Here is a 24,781-nt window from a genome sequence, read left to right as displayed (position 1 = left end):
TAGGACATAAGTTTGTGTTTATGTTCCTTCTTACAGCAGAGGTGAAGCTCCTCGTCTGAGTTATCTCCACAGTCATTGTCTCCGTCACATTTCCAGTGCGGCTGGATACACACATGGTTCTTGCACTCAAACAGGAAGGAGGGGCAGTATGTGCCATTGGGAAAGCGGGTCGCTGAAAATCAATCAGGCCAAGACAGACTGAATATGCAATCAACACATTCATGCTTTCTTTTCACTCATGCTCAGACCCTCTTATTGTTGTTTAGACCAGGGGTTCCCAAACGTTTCAGCCTGCGACCCCGAAAATATAAGTGCCAAAGACTTTTCCCCACTGTCCCTCGAAGTGATTAAAAGTTGCTTCATACTTCATTCTGCTGGTGTGCAGAAAATAAGCCTAACTACATGCACATGTGGCTTCCGAAGATGCTTTTGTTAATCCTCTGTTTGCTGACCCTAACCCTAACCCTAATCTTAGGAGTCATCTGGCAACCAAAAAAGGCAGAAAACTAATGAAATGTTTTGTTTGCAAGGTCTTACCTCGAATGTAACTACTTCTGTCCCTATTTTTTCAGTAATAGGTCAAATACGCAGTTTTTAGATTACTTTACAAGAAAAATAATAATTCTTGAAGACATCTAGCGACCCCCCACTAGTGTCTGGCGACCCTCCGGGGGGTCCCAACCCACACTTTGGGAAACCCTGGTTTAGACCACCCCCAGACACTTACGACAAGCTGTCTCGTCTGTATAGTCCAGACAGTCAGGGTTGCCATCGCATTTGAAGCGTTCAGCAATACAGTGTCCACTGGTGCACTGGAAGTAACCGGGATGACACGTCCGCAGCTCTGCAACAAAGACAAACAAACACAAAATGAAACTTGTATCAAAGACTTGAATATCAACATATTTTTCTTCACTGCACAATGCAAAATCTTGTATTTCATGTATGTCAACATCAAGTGATGCTTAAAACAGTGAACTGTCTTCAATTCTCTAAGCACTTTGAGACAGGCGCAGAGTGCAGCCCTGGTGAATAAAGTATTTGTGAATAGATGACTATAGGTGGTCCTGTCTGTCTGTTCTACGCCTCAATACTTGAAGTTTTATTGCTTCTTTGTTTAGTGCAGCCCTCCGTTACTCACAAACAGCCGGCCAACAAAGGGCCTCCACTCACCACAGTCCCTTTCATCCGAGTTGTCCTCACAGTCGTTGTCATGGTCACAGACCCAACGGTCAGGAATGCAGCGCAGATTATCACAACGAAACTCACTCTCCGTGCACGCGCGTGGAGCTGAGAGACAACATGAAAATAGGAATTCAGCAATGTGGAATCAAGACATTTTCAAAAAGACAGATCATTCGTCCATGGGATGTCAAAAGGTTTTGTGTTTCTTGAGTGAAGATATCACCTTTTTTTCAGCAGCCTGTGCAGATGTTACTCTGCAGTGAGCTCATGAGTTCACTCTAGAATAAGAAGGTGAAGCGGTACCACCATGATTTAACCACAGACAACCCCTTTGAGAAGCTACATTATCGCTATTAACTGGCATGTTCTCAGACATGTTTAAATTCTCCAGGGCAAAGGGTGACAGACTCCTTCACTCCCTCTTGCTGACACACTGAGGACAGCCTGTTTCTTTAGCAGCTGATAAGACTACCTCTCTCAGCACTGCACTGCAAGCTGAAGTGTTGGGCCTCTTACAAAATCTCTCCGCTGTCTGATAAAATCAGAGCAGGACCATTCGTTACCATCAACACTCCTATTTCATTTGGACAATTAACAGGAGCCGTTTTCAAACCCTACAATAAACCTTCTTAGAAGACACTTGATGATATTATAACAATGTGTGCTCAGCTATCCCTGTACACTCTGCTCATCGCCTAAAGCAAACCCCTCAAGCCATGCTTCAAGTGATGCACTCACTGCAGCTGCGTTCATCAGAGTTGTCCCCACAGTCGTCGTCCCCGTCGCAGCTCCATCTAAGCGGGATGCAGCGGTGGTTGTCACACCTGAAGTCTCCACCAGGATCACAGGTCAGTTCATCTGGGAGAGAAGGGTGCCGGTTAATAATGTTTGTGCTTGTTTCGAAACACCTCCAAGTCTATCTTTTCCCCCTCGCTCTGCTTGAGAGTGTCTGAAGAGAACACTACTCTTCTTCTGTAAATCATTTTATACAACTTCAAGAGCACCCTTAGGATCGCTGGACTTAATGCATTTGAAATGAATGAAGCTCATGGTCAAATGTGGGGTTTTGCAATACTGCTGCTGCTTGCACCAAAGAGTGATTTCAAGCAGTTGGAAACACATACATATATATACATACACATATGTACATATGTATACATATATACACATGCATGCACGTATATACAAATATACAAATATTGATATTTTTGTAAAAATAAAAATACATACATCTTCAGTATTTCAAAAACAATAAAGTGGAAAAGTTGTTTTCAATCAAATAGTTTTGACTTAATTTTTCCTTTCAATTTTGAGTAATATTGTGTGATTTACATATACACCATCTCTATTTTTTCTTAGTTTACTTTGCAGAATATCACAAGATGTCATAATAATGAGATATTGTAATAAATCATGATATATCGTATCGTGACCCAAGTATCGTGATGCGTATTGTATCATGAGGTTCTTGGCAATACTCACCCCTCGTTGGAAATGTAAAGCACATGAAATGATTGCCTTAGATGTCTTAGATGCATTTGTTAAGTCTTTAATGTCGCATAAATGTGTGCTATCTGGGTTTGGCACATGTAATACTGTTGTTATGCCTTAATAGATGATCATCATAATAGAAGCCATGCACTTCTGTTAAATAACTGTAAGTAAATTGATATGCAGTAAAAACTGTTGCAACTAACCAACTTGAAGTTTGTAGCTTTTAAGTCATGATAAAACTGTCAGTTTGAAATGAAAGGGGTCTTGTTTTTTAATTAAACTAGTCATAAAGGGAGGAGAGCAGCCTGTCTAGGACCTCTAACCAGCGTGTTTCTGTAGAGGATAAGACTAAAAGAGATGAGAAGCACAGACGGGTGAGAAGTGGAGGAGAGCTGCTCTGAGCCGTCTCCACCACACAGTGCTGGGGGTCAAAGATAGCGCAGTGTGAGCGAGTCCTGCCCCTCTAGCCCTCCACCTGGCCCATCTGCTACATTCTTACAGGAAGATTAGCACGGATCTCCCGTCCTGCGCGGGCATGGCACTAATGGAGTGAGGGCCTCCGATAAGAGACGGGAGGGCCGCAGCAAGTGTGTTTGGATCGTAGCAAAGTACAAAGAGGCTTGTGTGAACCCTGCCCCCACGCAAGGACAGAGCAACAACACGCTCTCATACACACATGTATGTAGAACCATACCGCTGGACAGCTCATAAATCTGTGGTGCAGGGGAAAGGCAAATGGCGGGGGAGGGTGAGTGGTGAGACCCTCTCTATCAGCACCTCCCACTACCTCACTGGGTAATGTTCCACAGGAGGCTGAGGTGTTGGCTAATTGCCTTTCACTTACTCCATGAACATCTAATCTTGTTTCCATGCCTTACATTTCTCAAATCCTCTAAGATCTTTAGAATCACCTCAAAATAGGGAAATACATGTGACCTGACTAACCTGAAGAGTTCAAACTAAAGATGTACACAATTAATAGATTATCGATTAATTGATTGTTAAGAAATTACTCGAAACACACATTTTTGTTTTCAATTTTCCATCACGTGGAACAAACATCATGTGGTCTCATATTACACTCATCTATCAGGGAGGTGTTTTAAGTTTAAAGCATGTTTTGATGTGAATCAGCTGGTAAAGGTGTTGTGAGTGACAGGTCTCCGCTTTTTAAAGAGGACCATTACGCAACTGCTGCCAACAACGACACAAAGGTTGACAACTTTAAACAGGACATTTCCCCACCTTTAGATACAAAGCCAACAGACTGGTGGGAATTGCAAGTACGCTATGTTTGCAGAGCAGCAACATCAGAGCCGTCTGAGCTTTTCTGCAGCTGGACTGATTATGACCCGGTTGCACTCCCGGCTGACACCTGATCGAATACACATGCTCATTCCTCTCAATAAGAACGAGGAGGCAGAAAACTGGACACTGTGACGTTTCTGTTAGTATTATGAGCCTCCACATTATAAGACTATGTCCGTGGAGAATATTTTTATGAGCCTGATCGTTGATAATCAGTGTTAAACATGTACTCGTATTCAATACTGTCAGTTATATGCATTTTGTCGCTGTGGAAAATAAAATTTTGGTGGAAAAAACGTATTTGGCTTTGTTTTTCACATTAGAATAATATATATATTATTGATTAATCAATAATTGATCGTTAACATTTCCAAAAATCGATCACGGAATATACTTAAGATGTACATCCCTCAATCGATAAGACTTGGAGCCCTCTCTTAAATCATATTGAATCTTTGACTCCCCTGCCTGATTGTGATGGCTGAGCCCCCCCTTTCATTTTATTTATTTATTTTCTTTCTTCTAGGTTTTTATATTATTATTTATTTATTTATTTGTATTTATTAATTTTTACATTTGTGTCTGATTTTCTTATTTTCCTTATTTGTGTAATTGCTGTATGGATTCTGTATTGTCTACATATTATTTTTTGAAGTCAAAGTGGGATGGGTTTGTGGGAGGGAAAAATTAGGGAAAAAATGGGAAGAATGGAAGTCCTCTGTACCACATTGTACTGTTCCCTTGCTACCTGTGTAACTGCTTCCAATAAACAAAGTTATAAAAAAAAAAAATTACATCCCTAGTTCAGACATAAGGGGTTGATCAATCTCAGCACCCATACATATCCTCTGATATTGATATGCCTCTGAGAGTGAGGTTGAGCTCCTTCAGCATTCTGGTTTTGTCAGCGGTGACCTATAAACTACTTTCTGGTAAGGCTTCCTTGTTCAGTGCTGCATTGTTTACATTCCAGTCAGCCACTACATATGTTCAGGTCAAATGTAAAGTGAATTTAGCCCATTGAGTTGAGCCTGCACGCCATCATTTTGTGATTTATTACATACCCAGGTGTAGTGCCCATTCATCTGTTTCTGGTAGGTCTCAGTTTTACTGTAAATAGTTTTAGTAGTAAATTTCCTTGTGATTTACTTGCAATTAAGAGGGACGGGATGGATGGAGTTGGAGTGTCATTTAGGGGCATTACACCACCTGCAGCCCTTATATCAGTATTCAAGTCATTGCTATAATGTGGAGAGGGCCTCTGTTTTCTAACAAGGATGGTTGTAGCAGACTCACCACAGCCCTGCTCATCACTGTTGTCTCTGCAGTCATTTTGGCCGTTGCAAACCGACCACAGTGGCACACAGCGATAGTTGGTCTTGCAGTCAAACTCTGTGTGGTTGTCACATCGATATGCAGGTCCCACTGTTGAGAAAAAAAAACAAGGTTGTCAAGTAAACAAAACACAGATTATTGCACTTTTTTGGAATATAGTTCAAGATTTTATCTGAGGACTTCCTGTTTTAAAAAGGCATGAATAAAGTGAGACGAATATATATAAGAGAAGGAATCTCAACTTACTGCACTCCTCTATTGGTTCATCAGAGCTGTCCCCACAATCATCATCTACATCACATTTCCAGTTCTGGGGGATGCAGCGTCCATTGCGACACTTGAACTGTCCAGGGCTGCAGGTCCTGGTGGAGCAGTGAGCGGGATCCTCGTCAGACTGATCCCCACAGTCGTCCTCTCCGTCGCACTGCCACGTATCAGGGATACAACGCTTATTTGCACACTGCCACTGGCGCGTCTCACACTGGTGTGTAGCTAGAGGAGGAGAAATCAATCAGCTGACTAAAGCACACTCATTTTGAAGAAATTTAAAAAAGAGGAAGCTTCAAGAACTCAATCTACCACAAAGCACAGGGTCTTCATCTGAGCCGTCGTGGCAGTCCTGGTTGCTGTTGCACAGGAAATGTGGACTGGTGCAGTTTCCATCGTTGCACTGGAACTGGCCGAGCCTGCAGTGGCGTGCGGGGCAGGTGGAGGGCTCGTCTGAACCGTCTCTGCAGTCACTCTGACCATCACATTTCCACCAGATGGGAATACATCTGTAGGAGTAGAGGTGTTCAGGTCAGGATACACATGCTTTCTCTTTGCCCTCATTTAACCATCTAAAGCTCAAAACTAAGTCTACAACATCACATAACTCTGTAAAAGGTTGAACAATTTTGAGAGGGCTTTAAGATGAAATATGGCAAATGGAGTGTCTAACTTTTGTGTAGTTATTACACACAAAATTAAACTATTTAATAAGTAGATCTTCAGCTTCTTCTGACTTCAGCCTGTAAACATAATTTGGGTCAACAATGAGGGAGTTTGCAAACCCTAAATACATTACATTATACCACAGACAGCAGGGGGCGCTGTCCGCCAATGCAAAGAGTGCAAACACATGTTTACTGCATAATCTAGTGTTTTGAAAAAATAGATGATGGATTGAGCTTGAGACCAGGCTAAATTAATACTCCCAGAGACTTATTTCCTGTCCAGAGAAAAGAGGATAAAAACACATAAATCAATCCCAGGTTTGAAGTGGCACACACCTTTTTGAGGTAGAAACGTAACCAACTTACCGACCTACCAAGGATCTAATCATTGCAGTGTCACTAATGAGGGCCAATCAGTTAACCCAGTGATTTTCAACCACTGTGCCGTGGAACACTAGTGTGCCGTGACAGATTGTCAGGTGTGCCGTGGGACATTTTCCAATTTCACTTAGTTAGTCCCAAAAAAGTATTATTCATATACTGCAATTTGCCATGTAGTGTGTCTGTGCATGCAGTGTAGTGACTGGCAGAGTAATTCAGTACTTGTCCATGTACTGACCTGCACTACCCACCCACTGGGTGGCAATAAAGCACACTAATGACCTTGTTAATTTAAGACAATAGAATTAATGATGCGTGCGAGAGGTGTATGTGACAAGACGTAGGCATACAACAGCGATGGATAAATAGTCAAAAAGGAAAAATTAAAACTCCAAACAGGGCCCTGGACAGAATTCTACCTGGATGAAGAGCGTAATATGGTTGGTTTAAAAGGCAACTTTTATGAGAAAAGTTACAACAGTGTCTGCGTGAGCTCTCACAGCTAGCTACTTAGTAGCTGAACTTGTAGCCAAATCAAAAAAGACATACACTGTGGCAGAGACATTAATACTACCTGCAAAGCCATTGTAAATGAGATGCTTTGCCCTGACGCAGTTAAAGAAGTAGCCCTTAATGTTATGCATGACATTTTTGTAATGGAAAAACTAACGTTTACTCTGAGGCTCAAGAGTGATGTTTTTGATAATTGTTGGAAAGGATGGATTGAGTTCATTAACCCCCATAGAACGGATTTTAGGTAAAGATCTACAGCTGTACTGTAACTCCCTTAGTTCACTGCTACACATGGACTGTTATATTTTCTTTGTTTGTTGTAATTTTGTCTGTCCTCTTTGGTTTTTTTTTCTTGTGAAAAAAAAAGTGCTCATTTGAGAATGTGCTGTATAAATCTATCTTGAACATAAATACATTTTAAAAAAGAATAAAAAAAAAAAAAAAAAAGAAGTAGCCAAAGTCCCTCTCTCAGCTAAATAGATTCATAAATTGAGAGACTAAATGTGTCATTTTGTAACACTTTTGGTTGGTGGTGTGACTCCGGATTTTTTTAATGTAAGAAATGTGCCTTGGCTCAAAAAAGGTTGAAAAACACTGAGTTAACCAATCTAACTGAGATGTTTTAAATGTGCTCATGGCATTGAAGGATAACACAGCCTGCAACAGAAAGAAACCTTGACAAACCTTTCATTGTTAGCACATCTGTACTGGGTGCTGGTGCACATTGGAAGGCATCGGCTCACACCTCCTATTTGGACAGTCAGGAAATGATCCGGGCACTCACAGGTGTGTTCTCGCCCCCCATGACTGATGAGGCACAGGTGAGAGCAGCCTCCATTGTTCACAGCACAAGGATTGTTAACTGCAAGAGGAGGAGACACAATCAGCAATCTCAGATACAGAGCAGGTATTGTTCAGCTTGTGGTTGAGAACTGTATTTAAATAGACTTTAGTTGTTTTGTGAGCAGAAGCTGTATGACAAACAGCACACTTACCAATCGGCTGTCTGTAAGGATGACAAACATGAATGTCAAATGGTCTGTGAGTGGTGTTAACCAGGAGCTGATGATCAGAGCCGTCGTATTTGTTGCCTTTCTCCACTGAGCGCGTGTTCCAGTCGGTCCAGTAAACAGTGTCTTCAAACACAGTGAGAGCAAAGGGGTGCGGCAGATTTCCATCATACACTGTGTGTCGGTGTCTACCATCCAAGTCTGAGTATCTGAAAAAGAAGTCACATTCAAAGGGGTTACAACAAGTCTCCCTGCAATTTCTGGAGGCAGAACCAGTGTGATGATTACCAGATGAAGGTGCTTACTCGATGTAACTGAGGTGAGCATCAGACCAGTAGAGTTTGTCGTTAGTGTAGTCGATGGTGATCCCATTGGGCCACTCTATCTTTGTGGTGATGATGGTTGTTTTGTTGGTGCCATCCATTCCAACACGACCAATAAAGGCTTTGTCTCCCCAGTCTGTCCAGTAAACATATCTAACAGGAGGCAAGAAAATCACTTAAAACACATCAGAGAAAATAAAGGGAAGAGAATATAGAAGTCTGAACCATCATCCTTTAAAATAATGTTAACACAGTTCAAGGATAGACAAGTCTGAAATTATTCTATTTGTGAGACAGCATTGATGCTAGGTATTATTTGTGGGTATATTTTTTAATTAATTTTCAGGCATTTTTGCCTTTTATCGATAGGAAAGCTGAAGAGAGCTGTCTTTCTTCAGTTTTCCAATCAAAACAAGGGGAGTGGATAGCAGGTAAAGAAATGCTGCAAAAGGTTGATGCCAGAAGTTGAACCAGCGACCCGTGCAAAAAGCACTGCTTAAACTGCCATGCCATCTACGGCCTATTTTTGAGTACATTTTGAAGAGTATCACTGACATTTGGCGGGTTATTTGAATGCAGATGCAGCATATACAGCAAACTTTATGAAGAATAAAAGTAGCAACACAATTGTGTTACATTTTAGAAATTACCTCATTAAGACAATTTCACTGGCTTTAGTTTATTTTTAAATGTATTCATATTAACTGTCCGCCCTATCTAAAAGAGTTCCTGGTTCAATATTCATCTTCATATTCCCTCAGACATACGCAGACATACGCAGCATCCCTTCTTCATTGTCCCCAGAATCCATAAAGAAATTGGTTGCAGGTCATTCAAATTCAAAGCCCCATCCGATTGGAATAATCTACCCCCTTCTTTTAAATCCATCACCTCTATCCACTGCTTTAAATCAAACTTGTTTTATCATTTAAAAACAAGCTGTTCCTGTTTCTGAAGTGTGTTAATGTACTTTTTTGATGCCTTTTTCTTTTATTGATACTGTCTATTGTCAAGGTGTTGTTTAATGGCGGGATGCTGGGTGGGTCCAGGAGTGAGTAAGGGTGAGGGAGAGCTGTCTGTGTTTGTGTATTTGTGTTTGTTGTGATTTACTGTTTTGTGTGTATTAATTTGCTTTGTGTTTTGTTGGGACCCCCTTGAAAACGAGATGCTGCATCTGAAGGGGCTATCCTATAATAAATAAATTACAAATTACAAATTTGAAGACAATTTTGACAAATTGAAATAAAAAATGTTACTCCTGGTTCATAATAATAGGTAACTTTCATTTGATACACCTCTAGATACATACAATTTATTCCACTTAACTGTGTGAACTGGAGTCTTCTGTCATTTATGTACGAAAATAGACACTATTTATTAAGTCAGAGCTCATAAACAAAATCACTCAAAAACTGCCTTAACCCTCCTGTCATGTTGCGGGTCAAATTGACCCTTTTTAAAGTCTATTTCAGGTGATACATGCCTTCAAAACCAGCTAAATGCAGCATAAAAATCTTGGCAGCATGTGACAGAAGAAGGGTCGTGTTAATTCATCAACATCACTTTGTTAAAATAAAAATTCAAAATGTAAAATAAAATAAACAAAAATCGATGTCATGTAAAACTATTGTGTTTATATTTAGGGCTTTCTAATGTACATTAAAACAGTTTTAACATGAATTTTAATAAAAAACGAGTGAGTTATCCTCATTGAACCATGATCTGTGAGAATTAAAGAACACCAATGGACTAAATCTTGATTTAAATGGTTAGTAATGGAGTTAAAAATTATATTAGAAAAAATGTGTATTGGGATTTTTTGGGGTTCTTCTGACATTTTGGATAATTGAGTATGCCCCGGGTCAAATTGACCCAGGAAAAATTATTGCTGTTCCAGAGAAATGAACATAACAGGAGGGTTAAAAAAAACTACTGTTTCTGTTTCTGTTTATAAATTTAAGTCTTATTACATAGAAAACATTGCCAATGGAATTCATCTATAATGAAACATGACAAGGAAACATCTCATTAGGACTATTAAATTTAACATTTCTGTAAGTCATACCTTTAATTTTACACCCTAATTGGAATATGATGCTGTAAAACTAGCAGGGATATTAGCAGCCAAACAAATCCATTGATCCAGCCCCCTTACTCACCCGTATTTGGGATGCAACACAATGGCTCTGGGGTTTTCAAAACAGTAGGTGTTATTGGGGTCCACACAGTGCTCCGCCAGCTTCTTCACAAATCGACCGTCCAGCTCAGACACTTTGAGACAGTCCAAGAAGCTGTCAGCCCAATAGAGTTTCCTTGCTACCCAGTCAACTGCAAGTCCCTCTCCATGTAAAACTCCATTCACCACCACCTCTCTGTTACTCCCATTAAAGGACATCCTCTCGATGACTCTGCGGCTCACATCAATCCAATAAAGACGCTTGTCGACTCTATCAAAGTCCATGGCAACGACACTGGTCAGGCCTTGAAGGATCAGAGAGTAAGCCTCTCCGTCTGTTGACAGGTTCCTTAGGTAATAGCGGTTGCTGAAGATGAGGTAGGGTGAGATGTTGCTGTTCTGACGGCAGCTGTGGCCGTCCGGCTCTCGGAGGAATCCAGGGGAGCACTTGCACACGTAGGAGCCGACGGTGTTCTCGCAGATCTGGCTGCACACGCTCGGTGTTTCTGCACACTCATTGACATCATCGCACGTTTTGCCATCAGACATGAGGCGGTAACCGGGGTGACAGGTGCAGATGAAGCTGGTGGGTGTGTCAGTGCAGTTGTGATCACAGTGGTGGATGGATGGGTCTGTGCATTCGTTGACACCTAGAGTCAGAAAAACATGTTCTATGATTTTAATGTCATCTTTATTCATTTAGCTGTTTAATTATTATTTTTGTCTTCATCATGGCTCATCCTTCTTAGGCTATAAATGTCAGACATCAAAATAAATATATTCTGAATTAGTTCCAATTAAAAGTCTGTGTGGTGAGAAAGCTACATGTCATATCTACAGATATAATTTATTTATTTTTCTGCTGAAAAAGAAATTGTGTATGAAATGCGCCATACAAACAAAGTTGCCTTGCCTTGCCTTGAAATTATGAAATTTCATTATTTTTTTGGTCAGTAATTTTAGAAAATACTGAAATCACACATTTCCTGTGATTTCATAGGTGTCTCAACTATCACAGTTAATTAACTCTCAAACATCAATCAATCAAGCTTTGATTTATATAGTACCTTTCATACAAATCAAATGCAACCCAAAGTGCTTTACAGCGATTGAAAAACAAGAAAGAAGCAGAAATGAAACAATGGCAAGACATATTAGGGGAAGATAATAATAATAATAATAATAATAATAATAATAATTTAAAATAAGAATAACATTAAATATAATAGAGACTAATGCACACCAAAAATAAAATGTGTAATTAAAATAAGTTAAAGCATCAAAATGAAGAATAAAAATAGTTAAAATAAATAGATTTAAAAAGGGTAAGGATAAGAGTTGAAAAATAAAACTAAGGCTAAAAATATCAATAAAAAGTAAAGTCAATCAATAAAGTAGATAAATAAAAATCAAATAAATAAACTCTGGGTGACAGTGCGGATGTATTCCAGCACTTCTCAGACATCTCCTCTAGAGGCAGCAAGCACCAGCTGGAGAAACCTAACATTCAAGAACTGAAAGTTTGAAATGTAGAATTCACGGCGCATTTCCTTTTCCGAATCGCTTCACACTCACCGCATCCCTTCTCATCACTGTTGTCAGAGCAGTCATCGCTCCTGTCGCACACCTGACTCAGAGGGATACAGTGCCCATTGTCACATCTGAACTCTCCAGGGGGGCAGGTGGGTGCTGGTGTGTGACACATGTGCTCGAGCTCATCAGACTCGTCCCCACAGTCGTTGTCTCCATCGCAGACAAAGTCATGGGATATGCAGCGGCCGTTCTGGCAGGAGAACTGGTGCTGTTGGCACGGCAGGTAGGTACAGCTCTGCTCATCGGTGCCGTCCCCACAGTCATTCCGCCTGTCACACCTGGTTTGGAGAACACGACAGAAAAGGTGAACCTACAGTGCCATCAAGACGGATAACAGATCTAATCTATGTTCATATTTCTGACCTGTAGGCGCTGCGTATGCAGAGGCCGTTGTTACAGGTGAACTCATTGATGCCACAGGATCTGCGTGTGCAGTTCTGATGTTCATCCAATGCATCTGCACAGTCTGCGTCTCCGTCACACACCCAGTCACGAGGGATACATTTCCTCTGCGGTGGTTGATTGTTCACACAGGTGAATTCTAAACTTGAACATGTGCGATTGGCTGAAAAAAAAAATGAAAGCAGGAAGGTTTATGAGCATTAAATAATGACGGCGATGACCCAGTGTCAACCTGCATTTTTAGCAATCCGAACATTCCAAACTCTATTTCCAAACATGCAGCCGTGACTTCAAATCCTTCATCCATCTAATGTGATTGATGCACATTGTTTGAAGTGAGTCTCCTACAGAGGCTCAGGCTGTGCTGAAGTCTTTAGCTTCAGGCACCTTATTGTTGGGGCACACATTGGTGAGACATAAAAGTTCTTGATCCACCCTGAGCCAGGAAGCCAGAGAAAGGAGACATGCACAAAGTAACGAGTGAGGCAGGAGAAATCAGGAATGTCAGCTCCTTGGGATGGAGACCTTCTACAGGAGACTAAGATGCCAGGCACTGACTGCCAGTGTCTCCCACACAACACTCCCCCAGTGGTGTGTATCCTAATCCATCAGCGTCCTGAATAACGATAGGATGAGGGAAGCAGGAGGGGGGGAGAAGTGGAGGAGTGATGGGAAACAAGAGGATGGGCTGCGAGGGGAGGAGATGCAGCAAAGGATGAGGGAGAGGACAAAGAGAAAGAAAGGTTATGAGGGGACGCATACCGCAGTTATGTCTCTGGTCTTCATCGCTCATGTCTCCACAGTCATTGTCCCCATCACAGATCCAGGATGAGGCAATGCACCTGCCGTCATCACAGCGAAACTGATCGGAGTTGCAGGTCCTGGCCTGTGTGGCTGTATGGACAATTCATAACACATTAAACTGTTAAAAAACTGCAGAATCATTTGAATGATATATTCTGTTAAAGTTACATTCAGTGTGGATAGTTTTCATGTTTTTCTAAAACATTCCCCCATTTCTTGATTGCCAATTATTTCAGGTACTTCCCCCACTGCTTTCTTTCCAATAATCAAGGCAGAATACGACACAGGCAAAGCTTTCAAAATAGTCATGGCAACTCCCCATTCCCATGCGTGGTGAGCTGTCTAAACAAAAGCCAAAGTGAGGCTCTGTAACCCCTGATGGACAAAGGGAGGGGGAGGTGCTGTTTGTCGGAGGACACTGAGGGGCGTCAGCACCGAGGAATGCAGCACACAATAGGAGGCCTGACTGACCACATCGTCAACAAAGACATACACCACTGACTCGCACTTTCTGCTACATCACTCACACACTCTCTCACACCGGCACACAGATGCAGATTCGGGCAGACAGACACAAATACACAATAACTGAGCAGCTGATAACGGGGCAGGGGTAGACGCACAAAGCCAGTGGGATGCTTTTTTTGGGGGGGGGTGAGAGAGAGTTGTGTGACACTCACTGCAGGAGAGGGGTTCATCAGAGCCGTCAGCGCAGTCAGCCCCTCCGTCACAGTACCAGTGGGCGGGGATGCAGCGGCCGCTTGAGCAACGGAACTCACTTTGGGAACATGTGGATGTAGCTGCAGGGAGGATGGAAGACAGGCATGAAATCAGATGGAGGTCTTTGACGACTTGGGATTCTTAATATGCTGATGATGTGCTGGGGAAAAGTCTGTCACTCTTTTACATCCTCTTTCTCAGAACTCACATTGAATACATACTTTTTCTCAATTAAGTAGACTTTATATTTGTACAAGAATACAATGTTTGATTTTTTTAGTTTGATTCTCAATAACCAGTGGTGGACAAAGTACACAGCTTCATTACTTAAATCAAAGTATAGATCCTCCAGGTCAAATATTACTCCAATAAAAGTGAAAGTTGTTCAGTCAAATTATTACTATTATGTACTATTCTGTTACATTATGTTTATGTAGAAACCATGACTTGAAATCTCTAAAAACTATACCATAGAATAAAAACAGGAACTAAGTTACTCCAAGCACAAACAACTTAGTTTGAAATGTTCATTTGGAGTTAAACAAATGTTACGTAGCTCAACACACTTTCTCAGGTTGGACAGTGAATGTTTGTATGTTTGAGCAGAGTGGGAAACAAGGAGAACATTTCAAATGATACGTATCATTCTTCATTTCAAAAACCTCAAACACAGGTGGAAAATTATAGCCATCATTACCACCTCTAAATGAACTGCCTAGATCTGAATGAAATCTGCTCTGCTTGCTCTACATTCAACCGTGGAGACGCACGATATACAGGTACGACGAAACCACTGATACAAACAGAACTACACAAACACATTTTACTGTCTTAGGGATCAGATTTCAGAAAAGAGAAGGAAATTCATGAACTGACTTCAAAGCTAAAGTAGTGAGTAACCAGAGCACTGATAGAAATGTAGTGGAGTAAAAAGTACAATAATTGTCTTCTGAATGTAGTGGAGTAAAAATAAAAAGTTCCCCAAAAAATAATACTGAAGTAAAGAACAGATACTCAAAAAATGTACTTAAGTACTGTACTCAAATAAATGTACTTTGTTACTGTCCACCACTGTCAATAACAGTAATTTGTACCAGTGTTTTTAATTTTCAATACAGAGGCTCTATCCACAACCACATACTGACATACTACTTACTGCATACTCAGACAGTTTTAACTGCATACATCTTAACTTGACTCTTAGTATGCTGCTAACATCATGCTGAAGCATATCCCCTCAGTGTCATATGACTTCCTCACATACTCACATGTAACATACTACTTACATTTTTACACCACTTGTTGCTGGAATGTGAGCTCTGCTATTATACAGCTTGAAGAGCTAAAATTTTAGAGGCAGTTGGGTATGACTAGTGAGCTCCCATTCTGGCCAATCTATCCACTTCCAGGCATGTCTCCATACAAAATATTGCATACTATGAATTTTGAGCGTAGTCAGTGTTATTCCTTCCTTAATATTAAAAGTATATATGATGATATGCAGTTCAAGACACAGCCAGTGTTTCAATGTAAAATCATTTTCATTGATATAAGGGGCTATTCATCATGCTGGGTCCACGATCATCCCCTATGTTCCATCTAATGTAAAGTATCTAATTGTATGTTTGTATTACACTGGTGTCTCTGGAGCTCAGTGTAAAATCTAATTTAAAACAGAAAAAAATATAATGTTTCTCATGCCCTTTATCCCAAATTTCCCCTCTTGCAGAACAAAATAGATCTAATCTGATGTCATCTAACCTAAAAACTCAAACTGCAATACTCCCGCTATGATGGATCTGTAAATAACAGTCAAGCAATAAGATAAGATTAGATAAGATAAGATAAGATAAGATAAGATAAGATAAGATATACTTTAATTAGGGATGCACCGATCCAAATTTTTAGGTTCTGATACCGATAACGATACCTGGTCTTTGTATCTGCCGATACCGATACTGAACCGATCCGATCCCGGTATTGATTTAACAATTTCTGTTCCTTAATGTGAGGATAACACCAAGAATACTGTTTTAGCAACTTTAGGCTTTTCTGACTTTGAAAACCACATAAGAAGCGTGACATGCACCTAAACTGCAGAGCCTCTGTAGTTATCCACTGATGACGTAGGAGATGCATATGGCTGTTGTAAACACAGAAAAGCATAGAACTGAGATGAATAGATCTGCCATATGGATCAGCACTATATATCGGCCCCTTGTCACCGATATCCAATCTAGCTTTTTGAGTCCGATCTGGCCGGTATCCATTACCAGGATTGGATCGGTGCATCCCTAACTTGAGTGTCCTATGGAAAAAAAAATTTTGGACTCTGTCCTGCAGACACACATACTGTAGAAATCAACATACTCTATCACACTCCATGGAAAACACAGCAGCAATTACAAAACCTTCTGACAGTAAAGACTGTGCGTCGGATATGGCATAAGAACAGACTGTTCATAGATTGTTTGGAGGAATGAGTATTTTTTAAATTGCATGATTTTTATAGCCGTCTGTACAAGGTGCATACTCCAATTGTTGATCATTTCACGAAATATGATGTGAAAAATATAATTGAATCTTTTAATTTAGCGTAGGATACTGTATGTTGTGTTTATGATGTGAGTAATAATAAAAAACTGAAATATAGATTATCTTGTCCTGAACTCACCACAGTGTGTGGGACTCTCATCACTCATATCCCCACAGTCGTTGTCTCCATCACACAGGTATGAACGTGGAATGCAGATGTTGGTAGACTGACATTTTGTGTGCTCTGGCAGGCAGGTCCGTTCAGCTGAGATAATCATAAATGAGGACTTGTTTACATTACACATTTAGATTTAAAGCATCTTCTGTTTCATTGTAGTGGTAACCTTAAGACACTCACGGCAGTTTTGTTCATCAGAAGTCCCGTTGTCATAGCAGTTGTTGATGCCGTTACAAACGTAGTCCTTGGCGATACAGCGGCCATTGTTGCAGCTGAACTCTGCGTTGGGGTCACATGGTCTAAACAGGCAGCCAGCCTCATCGCTGTTGTCTCCACAGTCGTCATAGTGGTCGCAGCGGTAGTGGTAGGGCACACAACGGCCGTTTCCACAAGTGAATACTGTGGGCTCGCAGGTGTGGAAGGCTGCCAATCAGAGTCAAGAAGAGTTTAGAGCTCTGGCCAGTAGATAAGGAGGAGGGAGGAGGGAGGCTGATGTACACACACAGTGGAAGCTCATTTTTACCTGACAGGTCAATAAATGATGACAGCAGCTGTGGGACTGCATGCAAAGATAGAAGGGAATAGATTCATTTGTTAGAGTTAGTTTCTGTTAGTACCGAGCAGGTGCTTGTTAATGGAAATATAATCATAAAGCAGAGGAAAGCATACACACCAACAAAGTTGAAGACAGGTTTAGGTCCTATGAAACACATTTGTTAAAGCAGAAATAGAGAGAAGGTTAGTACAAGGGAGGATTAAAGAGAGAGCAATCCGTTACATAGAGCTGAGGAGAGAGTATCTCTTGAAGTAGAGTGCAGGATTGATTTATTAGTATGTGATGTGCCAATGACTTAAAATCTACAGCAAGATTAAGGTTGGTCCATAAACCAAAGAGTAAAAACTTTCTTCAACTAAACTGCGACAAATCAGATATCATCATCATCATCGTCCCAAAATCCCTCACCACAACCACCCAAAACTTCTCCCTCACGTTTGATAACACCACTCTGACTCCATCAACCCATATTCGAAACCTCTGTATAATTTTTGACACCAACCTCACCTTTGAAAAACATGTCACTAACATCACCAGAACCGCCTTCTTTCACCTAAAAAACGCTGCAGCTGAAACCCTGATCCATGCTTTCATCACCTCCAGAATTGACTACTGTAACAGCATCCTATATGGCTCATCATCCAAAGTCCTCAATAAACTCCAGTACATTCAGAACTCAGCTGCCCGTCTCCTCACTCACTCCTGTTCTCGTGATCACATCACCCCTCCAAAACCTCCACTGGCTTCCTGTCCCCCAACACATTCACTTCAAACTCCTCCTCCTGACTTACAAAGCCCTCCATCCCCTGGCCCCCTCCTATCTCACTGACCTGCTTCACCCTCACAACCCCTCCGGTGCTCTCCGCTCCTCCAATGAAAACCTCCTCTCCACACCCTGTAGGACCAAGCACCGAACCTGGGGCGACAGGGCTTACTCCATTGCTGCCCCCGCCCTCTGGAACTCCCTCCCCAAACACATACGCAACTCCACTGACCTACAAACTTTCAAATCTCAGCTCAAAACACACCTCTTCAGAACTGCTTTTAACTGTTAATGTTTTTATATCCACTGTTTCTAATTTGTTTCTTTTATTGTGTCTTTTAGTGTGTGCTATTTGTGAAGTGTCTTTGAGTTCTCTGAAAAGCGCTATATAAATAAAATGTATTATTATTATTATTTATTAAAGAAGGACTGCAACAAAATGTAACTGATGGATTCAAGCCTTTAAGTGAAAACCCTACCACAGACTCTCTCCAGCTCGTCACTGCCATCTCCGCAGTCATTGTCATTGTCACATTTCCACTGGGCTCGAATACAGCGGCCGTTCATACAGGTGAACTGGCCCGGCTGGCAGCGAGTCCCATTATCAGCGATGCAGTGCTTGTTGTCAGCCAGGTACCAGCGGCCCTCAGATGGACACTGACACTCAGCTCCATTAGGTCCTAAGAAGAGAAAAATGCACAGAATAGTTCCCTAATTAGCAGGAGCTCTTAATGAATAAAAAAGCAACAATATCAAACAGTTTGTACCTGGAGTGCAGATGTGGCTGCAGCCGCCATTAAACTGCTGACAGGGACTGTCACACTGCTGCTGCTTCCTAGCAGCCAGAACGTGGATGTCCATTGGCCGAGATGGAAGATTCTGGATCATGACCCTCTGGTCAGAGCCGTCATGCTTGTTAGCTCGATAGATGCTGCGTGTGTTCCAGTCAGTCCAGTAGATGAACTGGCCAAACATACTCATAGCAAAGGGGTAGATGGCTGTGCTGACGATGACCTCTCGATTGGCTCCCGTGAGAGAAGATCGCTCAATCTTCTGTCTGATGGCAGAGAAAAATAATGGTAACAGCAGAAGCTTGACAATGTGATAGACAGAACACTGTTTATATTTTAATAGTGGGATTCTTTAAGATCTTACAAGCTGGCATCTGCCCAGTAGAGTCTCTGCTCTTCATAGTCCAGGGTCAGTCCGTTGGGCCACACAAGACTGCTGTTCACAATATCTGTCCTGAAGTTTCCCCCTAAGGTGGCTCGCTCAATCTTTGCATGGGTCCCCCAGTCTGTCCAATACATGTACCTATGAAACAAGTCAAGATCATTATTTCTGATCTTGTTTTACCCTAATCAGCAATGAGATAGGCTCTTGTTTCAGCTTACCCCCTGCAGGGATCCAACATGATGGCCCTTGGCCTGGACACATGGGCGATAACGGTCCTTTGAGAGCCGTCTACAGACATGGAGCTGATGCTCTGGTTGACATAGTCACTGTAATAAATTCTTTTGTTTATCCAGTCATATGCGATGCCATCAGGAGCCCCTAGATCTGTCCAGACACAAGAACCAGAGCATCATCAGCAATATTTTTTGTGTAAAATCCTAGTTCTGCAATAGGAAGAAAAAGCTCAGACAGGAAGAAATAAACTTGTGTGTTTTAGTTTTAAACATACCATGAGCCACCATGACAGGAGCTGCAGTAGGAGAGGATAGACTGATGTAGCTGATCTTGCTTGCTCCAGCGCCTGAGCTCTGAGTGAAGTAAACCCTCCTGTCTGTCAGGTCAAAATCCAGAGCCACTGAAGTACGTGGCACATTGACCACAGGGAAAGGTAATGCATGGTCTTCAGGATCGAGTCGCAGGCTGCGCACTGTGCTCTCTGTTGTGTAGATGAGGTAATCATCCCTTGACACCACACAGCTCTCATTATCTGCTGCAAGATTCCCAAAAGCACAGCTGCATTTTTTCTCCTGGTTGTTTATGATGGATGCAGGGAGGGCGAAGCAGAAGTGGGCACAGCCTCCATTGGCCTCTAAGCAGGGGTTGTAGTTAAGCTCCCTGGCTGTAGTAGGCTGCGTGCGCTGGTCAAAGATGGTGACATCTCTCAGCATGTTGATGTTGTCTCTGATGACAGCAGGCTGCTCTGTGCTGCCAGGATCTTTACTCGCCTGGAGCACCTTCTTGAGGTTTCTGTCCACCCAGATTATGCTATTCTCAAACACTGTTATTCCATAAGGAGTAGGATAGCGACTGCCATACCTGACTATCTCTGTCTCCCCTCCTTGAGGATTGACCCGAGCTATCATATCCAAGGAGTCATCCACCCAGTAGACGTAGCCAGTTTGCCAGTCCACAGCAAGACCTCGTGGAGTAATAATCCCTGATGACACCAAAACTGTGCGGTTTGTTCCATCCATGAGAGCTCGCTCAATTTTAGGGTTTTGACCATAATCAGCCCAGAACAGGTATCTGTTTTTGGGATCCACTACAATGTGTCGAGGCATGTCCACCTGGGTCTTCAGCAGCACCCTGCGAAACGTGGTGTTCAGACGGAGAACCTCTACATAGGTCTCCGTCAGGAAGGCGTTGGTGAAATATAAGTTCCCTAAAGTAGGAAATAGAGGCAGCATATATTACACAGCACACTGACAGATGAGATCAGATTCTCTGCTTGTCTTCATGTACAGGGTTTCACTTATAATTCAGTCACAAGCATTCAGATTTTCCAGCCTGCAGCTGTCTCTGATTTTTCTGAACTAGCTAATCAAATCACCCCATCTGTCGTGGATGTGGAACTGATCTCCCTGTTCTGAGACTTAAATACGTTAATGAAGCTTCTGAAACTTCGGCTAAATAAGGCAGACTGCTGCCTAACTGCAGTGTCAGAAAGGTCTCTCTTTGTTTTCTTGTTTGTATAGAGAGATTCATTTTTTTACATATAAAATTTAACTTTTTTTTCATCTCTAGAAAAAATGGTGGCAGACACAAAAGCAGCACTCATCAGAAAAGTAAAATATGTTGGATTCAAGGACATTAAAAACTACTGAAATTGTACAAATGGGGTTCAAATTTCAAACTGTTAAAACTTTGGGCTATGTAACTGTCACACCTGAAGATTTATGATTATCTGCCCCATGATGTTAAATTGTTTTAAGACCATATATGATTAATAAATTAACCTTCCTCTTGTGTTAGCTTTCTGTTACCATCTCTTATGTTAACGCGTCGGTTTTGACCCATGTCTTAAATCAGCTGTAAAATACACCAAAAACAATTATCATCCAATTTGTTTCTCATCTCTTGGTTACCTTGTTAGGCTTCCTTATCCATGTAAATATTGGTTTTAATATTTTTGTGTGGGCCTCTGGGCCTTTTGTTTGTCAGTATACCCCTCGATTTCAAATTTAAAAAATGTTAAAATGAACCTCAAGAGAGCTATATAAATAAATAAAAGGTTGTTGTGTTAACTGACTATTACTGAGGGGTATAGAACACATCTCTGAAATAAATTGTTTTATTTATTTTTTCATTTTAATATTATCAACTATAGTAACATCTATGGTGTTACGCGTCAATTTCGACCCCTATATAGTTACTTCAAAAACAAGGCAAAAAAGGCATTTTTGCATTCTGCAAGTCGATGACCGCTCAAATGATTGAAGTGACGTCACATGTCTGGATATGCCCGTCTTTGTTTGTTTAGTTTTTCTGCAGGTATACTGGAAAACAACATAAAATGAGAATCCCCTGAAGCTCACATGATTGGAAGAGGAGCTGGCTGTCAGTGTGTTGACCAACAGTGCACTTTTTCAGTTTTGGCTGTAATTATTGCTTTATAATCTTATTTTTATAACTGGGTCGAAACCAACCCTAACAACACAAAGGTCATAATTTCAACCAGAGCATTTTTGTGATTTAGTGAAAATTTTGTTTTTGTTTTATTTTGTTGAAATAGAGGTTCCTGACAAAGCCAAAAAGCCTTCATACAATAAACAAATTATTTGACCCGTTTTACGCATTTAAAAACTAAAAACGGGTCGGCGCCGACCCTAACACAAGAGGAAGGTTAAATACTACTTCAGTTGGGAGTCTCACTGTCTCTGCTGCCAAAGCCAAAGTGGAAAACTACAGACAGACTAACAGTCTCTCCAATATATTCCATGATGCAGTGTCAGGATGACTTGATGATGATGGTGAAATACATCTATATGTATTTCTGAACCAAAAACAGAGCAGTAAATTACTTTCTGGGAGTGTATTTAACATTTAAAATAAATACTGCAGAAGTGCTTTAAATGGATACATTAAAAATAAAGAGCATTTAGCACTCATTAGAAATGTAAACAGGAAGGATCTTAACAACACTTCTAGAAAAATGTGGTAAAGCATCATCTGGACATACCTGAAACCCAGTCCACAGCGATCCCTCGTATCCCATTGCGTCCTATTCCAGATGTTACTATGCTACGTAATCCTGAGCCATCTGGCTTGATGCGTCTGACCCCGTTCTGTGATGCTACTGTGCTGCTGAAGTCACACCAGTAGATGAAACCCGAAGCCATGTGTACATCAATGTGTAAAGCATTACGGCCTGCAGGAGGATGACACGGTCATGAGGGATTAGAGATATTTCTTCAGACACATTAACCTCATTATGAATATTTGAGTTTAGCTTCTCTGTCAGCCCCTTATTATGATAAAGTCATTCTATAAAACATATACTGACCTCTCCCAGCTACAGGCACCATGGCCTCAGAGTGGTCTGCCCCTTCCAGACTGAAGCCTTTGACTGCAGACAGAGTGGAGATGACCACATAGGTCTGGTAGGGAGTGCAGGTCCTGTTGTCAGCACTGAGTTTGAAACCTGTGGCACACGCACAGGTAAAAAGACCCTGTGGACGAGGCAGGCAGAGCTGCTCACACGCTCCCATATTGCTGGTGCAGCCATTGGATGTTCCTGCAGAAGCTGAGTTAGGAGAGCGAATACAGTGTGACAAAAGAGCCAATGACCCAAAACCAGGCAACGTTGAGTGAAGATGATGATGATGTCACTCACTCTCACGATAATGCACTTTCAGGACTCTGAGCCCAGAAACATTATCCCGCAGCACAACCCTGTTGGCACCCGTGGACTTGTCCACACGCTCGATGACCTCAAAGTCGCGGTCAGTGAAGTAGAGGTAGTTTTGGTGGACAGCCACACCCCAGGGGTGAGACTGGCCTGTCACTATGGTGATGCGGTTACTTCCATCTGGATCACCACGCTCAATCTGTGGAGATTCACAAGCCAGACAGTCAGTCAAAAGGGCTTTGTTGATTTTGTACAATTACTAACATTAGAATAATGTTGCGTATCATATTATGTCTGCCAGAGCCTTATACAATGAAACCCACCATGCCTGTGCTTGTTACAGCCCAGTACAGCTTGTTCTCTTGGATGTCCACAGTGAGGAACTCGATGTGATCAAGGTTGTTGGTGAACAAGATAACGGGGTTCAAGCCGTCCATGTCTGCAGATGCCACCTTGGCAGGGATGCCGCTCTCTGTTCCCTGGTCTGTCCAGTAGAGTTTGCTAAGAAAACATTGAATAAAACAAGGAAACAAGTCATTTCTTTTGTTCCTGATGTTTAAAGTTTAGTCATGGATCTCTGTCCTTGTTAGTTTCACAACTTAGATGAGAATTATGTGACAAAAAAATGGTCATAAATCTTGGTTTTTACTAAGTTATAGAATTCTCTCAACACTGACAGGACTCAGTCGTACCTGAGTTTAAGGATGAACCATTTTTGTTAACAAAGTCAGATTTGAGGTGTTTTTGCATGAAAGAACATGGATCTGAAATGTTTTCTAGTTTCTTGAGTAAACCTCGATTGTACACCGCTGAGGTTTGAGTGTGCACCAGGGTATTCAGTAACACTGGTTGAGTTCTCTCTAGAGGCAGAGCAGAAGGCGTTGAGGAGGCTGTTAGAGTTCAGTAGCTGTGGGGATGAGGGGCTGTGCCAGCACTGTGTTAAATGGGGCTTACCCACGTGCTGGGTCCACTGCGATGCCAACAGGACTTCCAGCGCCAGTTGGAGAGCCGTTATTTGTGATCAGAGTTTTCCGGTACTGTACTTCTCCTCTCAACTTCAAAACCTGGCCAAACACAAAGACCAAAAAAGGGGCAGTTCATCGTACTGTGCCGCTGTGTGAGCACAAAAATATTCTGATTTAAGTTAAAGACCAATGATGATAAAAATGCAATAGTACAGAATATTTTTTGTCTCACTTCAATAGACTGAGTGGCTGGATTGGTGTAGTACAGGTTCTCTGTCATCCAGTCCAAGGCCAGGCCAACGGGAGAGCCAAGGATGGCTGCAGGGGCAAACTCTGTCCTGTTAGTACCGTCTGACTTCACTTTGTGGATCTCACCCTGATGAATAAAGGAAGGCAGATTCATCCAAACCGCTGCTTAACATGATTGTGAAGAGTATATTGTTTTGTATAATCAATAATAACTGTTATACAAAACTAGGTCTCTACTTAGAGTACAAGTTCACAGTTTAATATAAGTTTGAA

At 41.6% G+C, this 24,781-nt stretch overlaps 1 protein-coding gene across 1 annotated transcript in view; it reads right to left on the bottom strand.

Annotated features, from left to right (window-relative positions):
* Nucleotides 1-24,781, bottom strand: part of lrp2a (low density lipoprotein receptor-related protein 2a) — a 65,897-nt gene that overhangs the window by 14,790 nt on the left and 26,326 nt on the right. Inside the window, exons 35-64 of the mRNA XM_034694361.1 lie at nucleotides 24,492-24,635; nucleotides 24,249-24,358; nucleotides 23,618-23,795; nucleotides 23,280-23,493; nucleotides 22,950-23,189; nucleotides 22,626-22,814; nucleotides 19,896-20,828; nucleotides 19,606-19,771; nucleotides 19,367-19,525; nucleotides 18,979-19,268; nucleotides 18,691-18,891; nucleotides 17,566-17,592; nucleotides 17,416-17,451; nucleotides 17,073-17,315; nucleotides 16,854-16,979; nucleotides 14,140-14,259; nucleotides 13,418-13,549; nucleotides 12,617-12,818; nucleotides 12,236-12,531; nucleotides 10,644-11,310; nucleotides 8,467-8,637; nucleotides 8,147-8,370; nucleotides 7,836-8,013; nucleotides 5,902-6,098; nucleotides 5,569-5,814; nucleotides 5,284-5,412; nucleotides 1,924-2,043; nucleotides 1,174-1,290; nucleotides 728-844; nucleotides 35-172 (exon numbers count right to left, since the gene is read on the bottom strand). Coding sequence (XP_034550252.1) covers nucleotides 35-172; nucleotides 728-844; nucleotides 1,174-1,290; nucleotides 1,924-2,043; nucleotides 5,284-5,412; nucleotides 5,569-5,814; nucleotides 5,902-6,098; nucleotides 7,836-8,013; nucleotides 8,147-8,370; nucleotides 8,467-8,637; nucleotides 10,644-11,310; nucleotides 12,236-12,531; nucleotides 12,617-12,818; nucleotides 13,418-13,549; nucleotides 14,140-14,259; nucleotides 16,854-16,979; nucleotides 17,073-17,315; nucleotides 17,416-17,451; nucleotides 17,566-17,592; nucleotides 18,691-18,891; nucleotides 18,979-19,268; nucleotides 19,367-19,525; nucleotides 19,606-19,771; nucleotides 19,896-20,828; nucleotides 22,626-22,814; nucleotides 22,950-23,189; nucleotides 23,280-23,493; nucleotides 23,618-23,795; nucleotides 24,249-24,358; nucleotides 24,492-24,635 — 6,310 coding nt within the window. The remainder of the gene's footprint in view (nucleotides 1-34; nucleotides 173-727; nucleotides 845-1,173; nucleotides 1,291-1,923; nucleotides 2,044-5,283; nucleotides 5,413-5,568; nucleotides 5,815-5,901; nucleotides 6,099-7,835; nucleotides 8,014-8,146; nucleotides 8,371-8,466; nucleotides 8,638-10,643; nucleotides 11,311-12,235; nucleotides 12,532-12,616; nucleotides 12,819-13,417; nucleotides 13,550-14,139; nucleotides 14,260-16,853; nucleotides 16,980-17,072; nucleotides 17,316-17,415; nucleotides 17,452-17,565; nucleotides 17,593-18,690; nucleotides 18,892-18,978; nucleotides 19,269-19,366; nucleotides 19,526-19,605; nucleotides 19,772-19,895; nucleotides 20,829-22,625; nucleotides 22,815-22,949; nucleotides 23,190-23,279; nucleotides 23,494-23,617; nucleotides 23,796-24,248; nucleotides 24,359-24,491; nucleotides 24,636-24,781) is intronic.

This window comes from Notolabrus celidotus, chromosome 10, assembly GCF_009762535.1.
Source record: "Notolabrus celidotus isolate fNotCel1 chromosome 10, fNotCel1.pri, whole genome shotgun sequence".
Lineage (NCBI taxonomy): Eukaryota > Metazoa > Chordata > Actinopteri > Labriformes > Labridae > Notolabrus > Notolabrus celidotus.
Note: the sequence above shows the minus strand (reverse complement) of the source record. Positions and strands in the feature narration are given on the sequence as shown.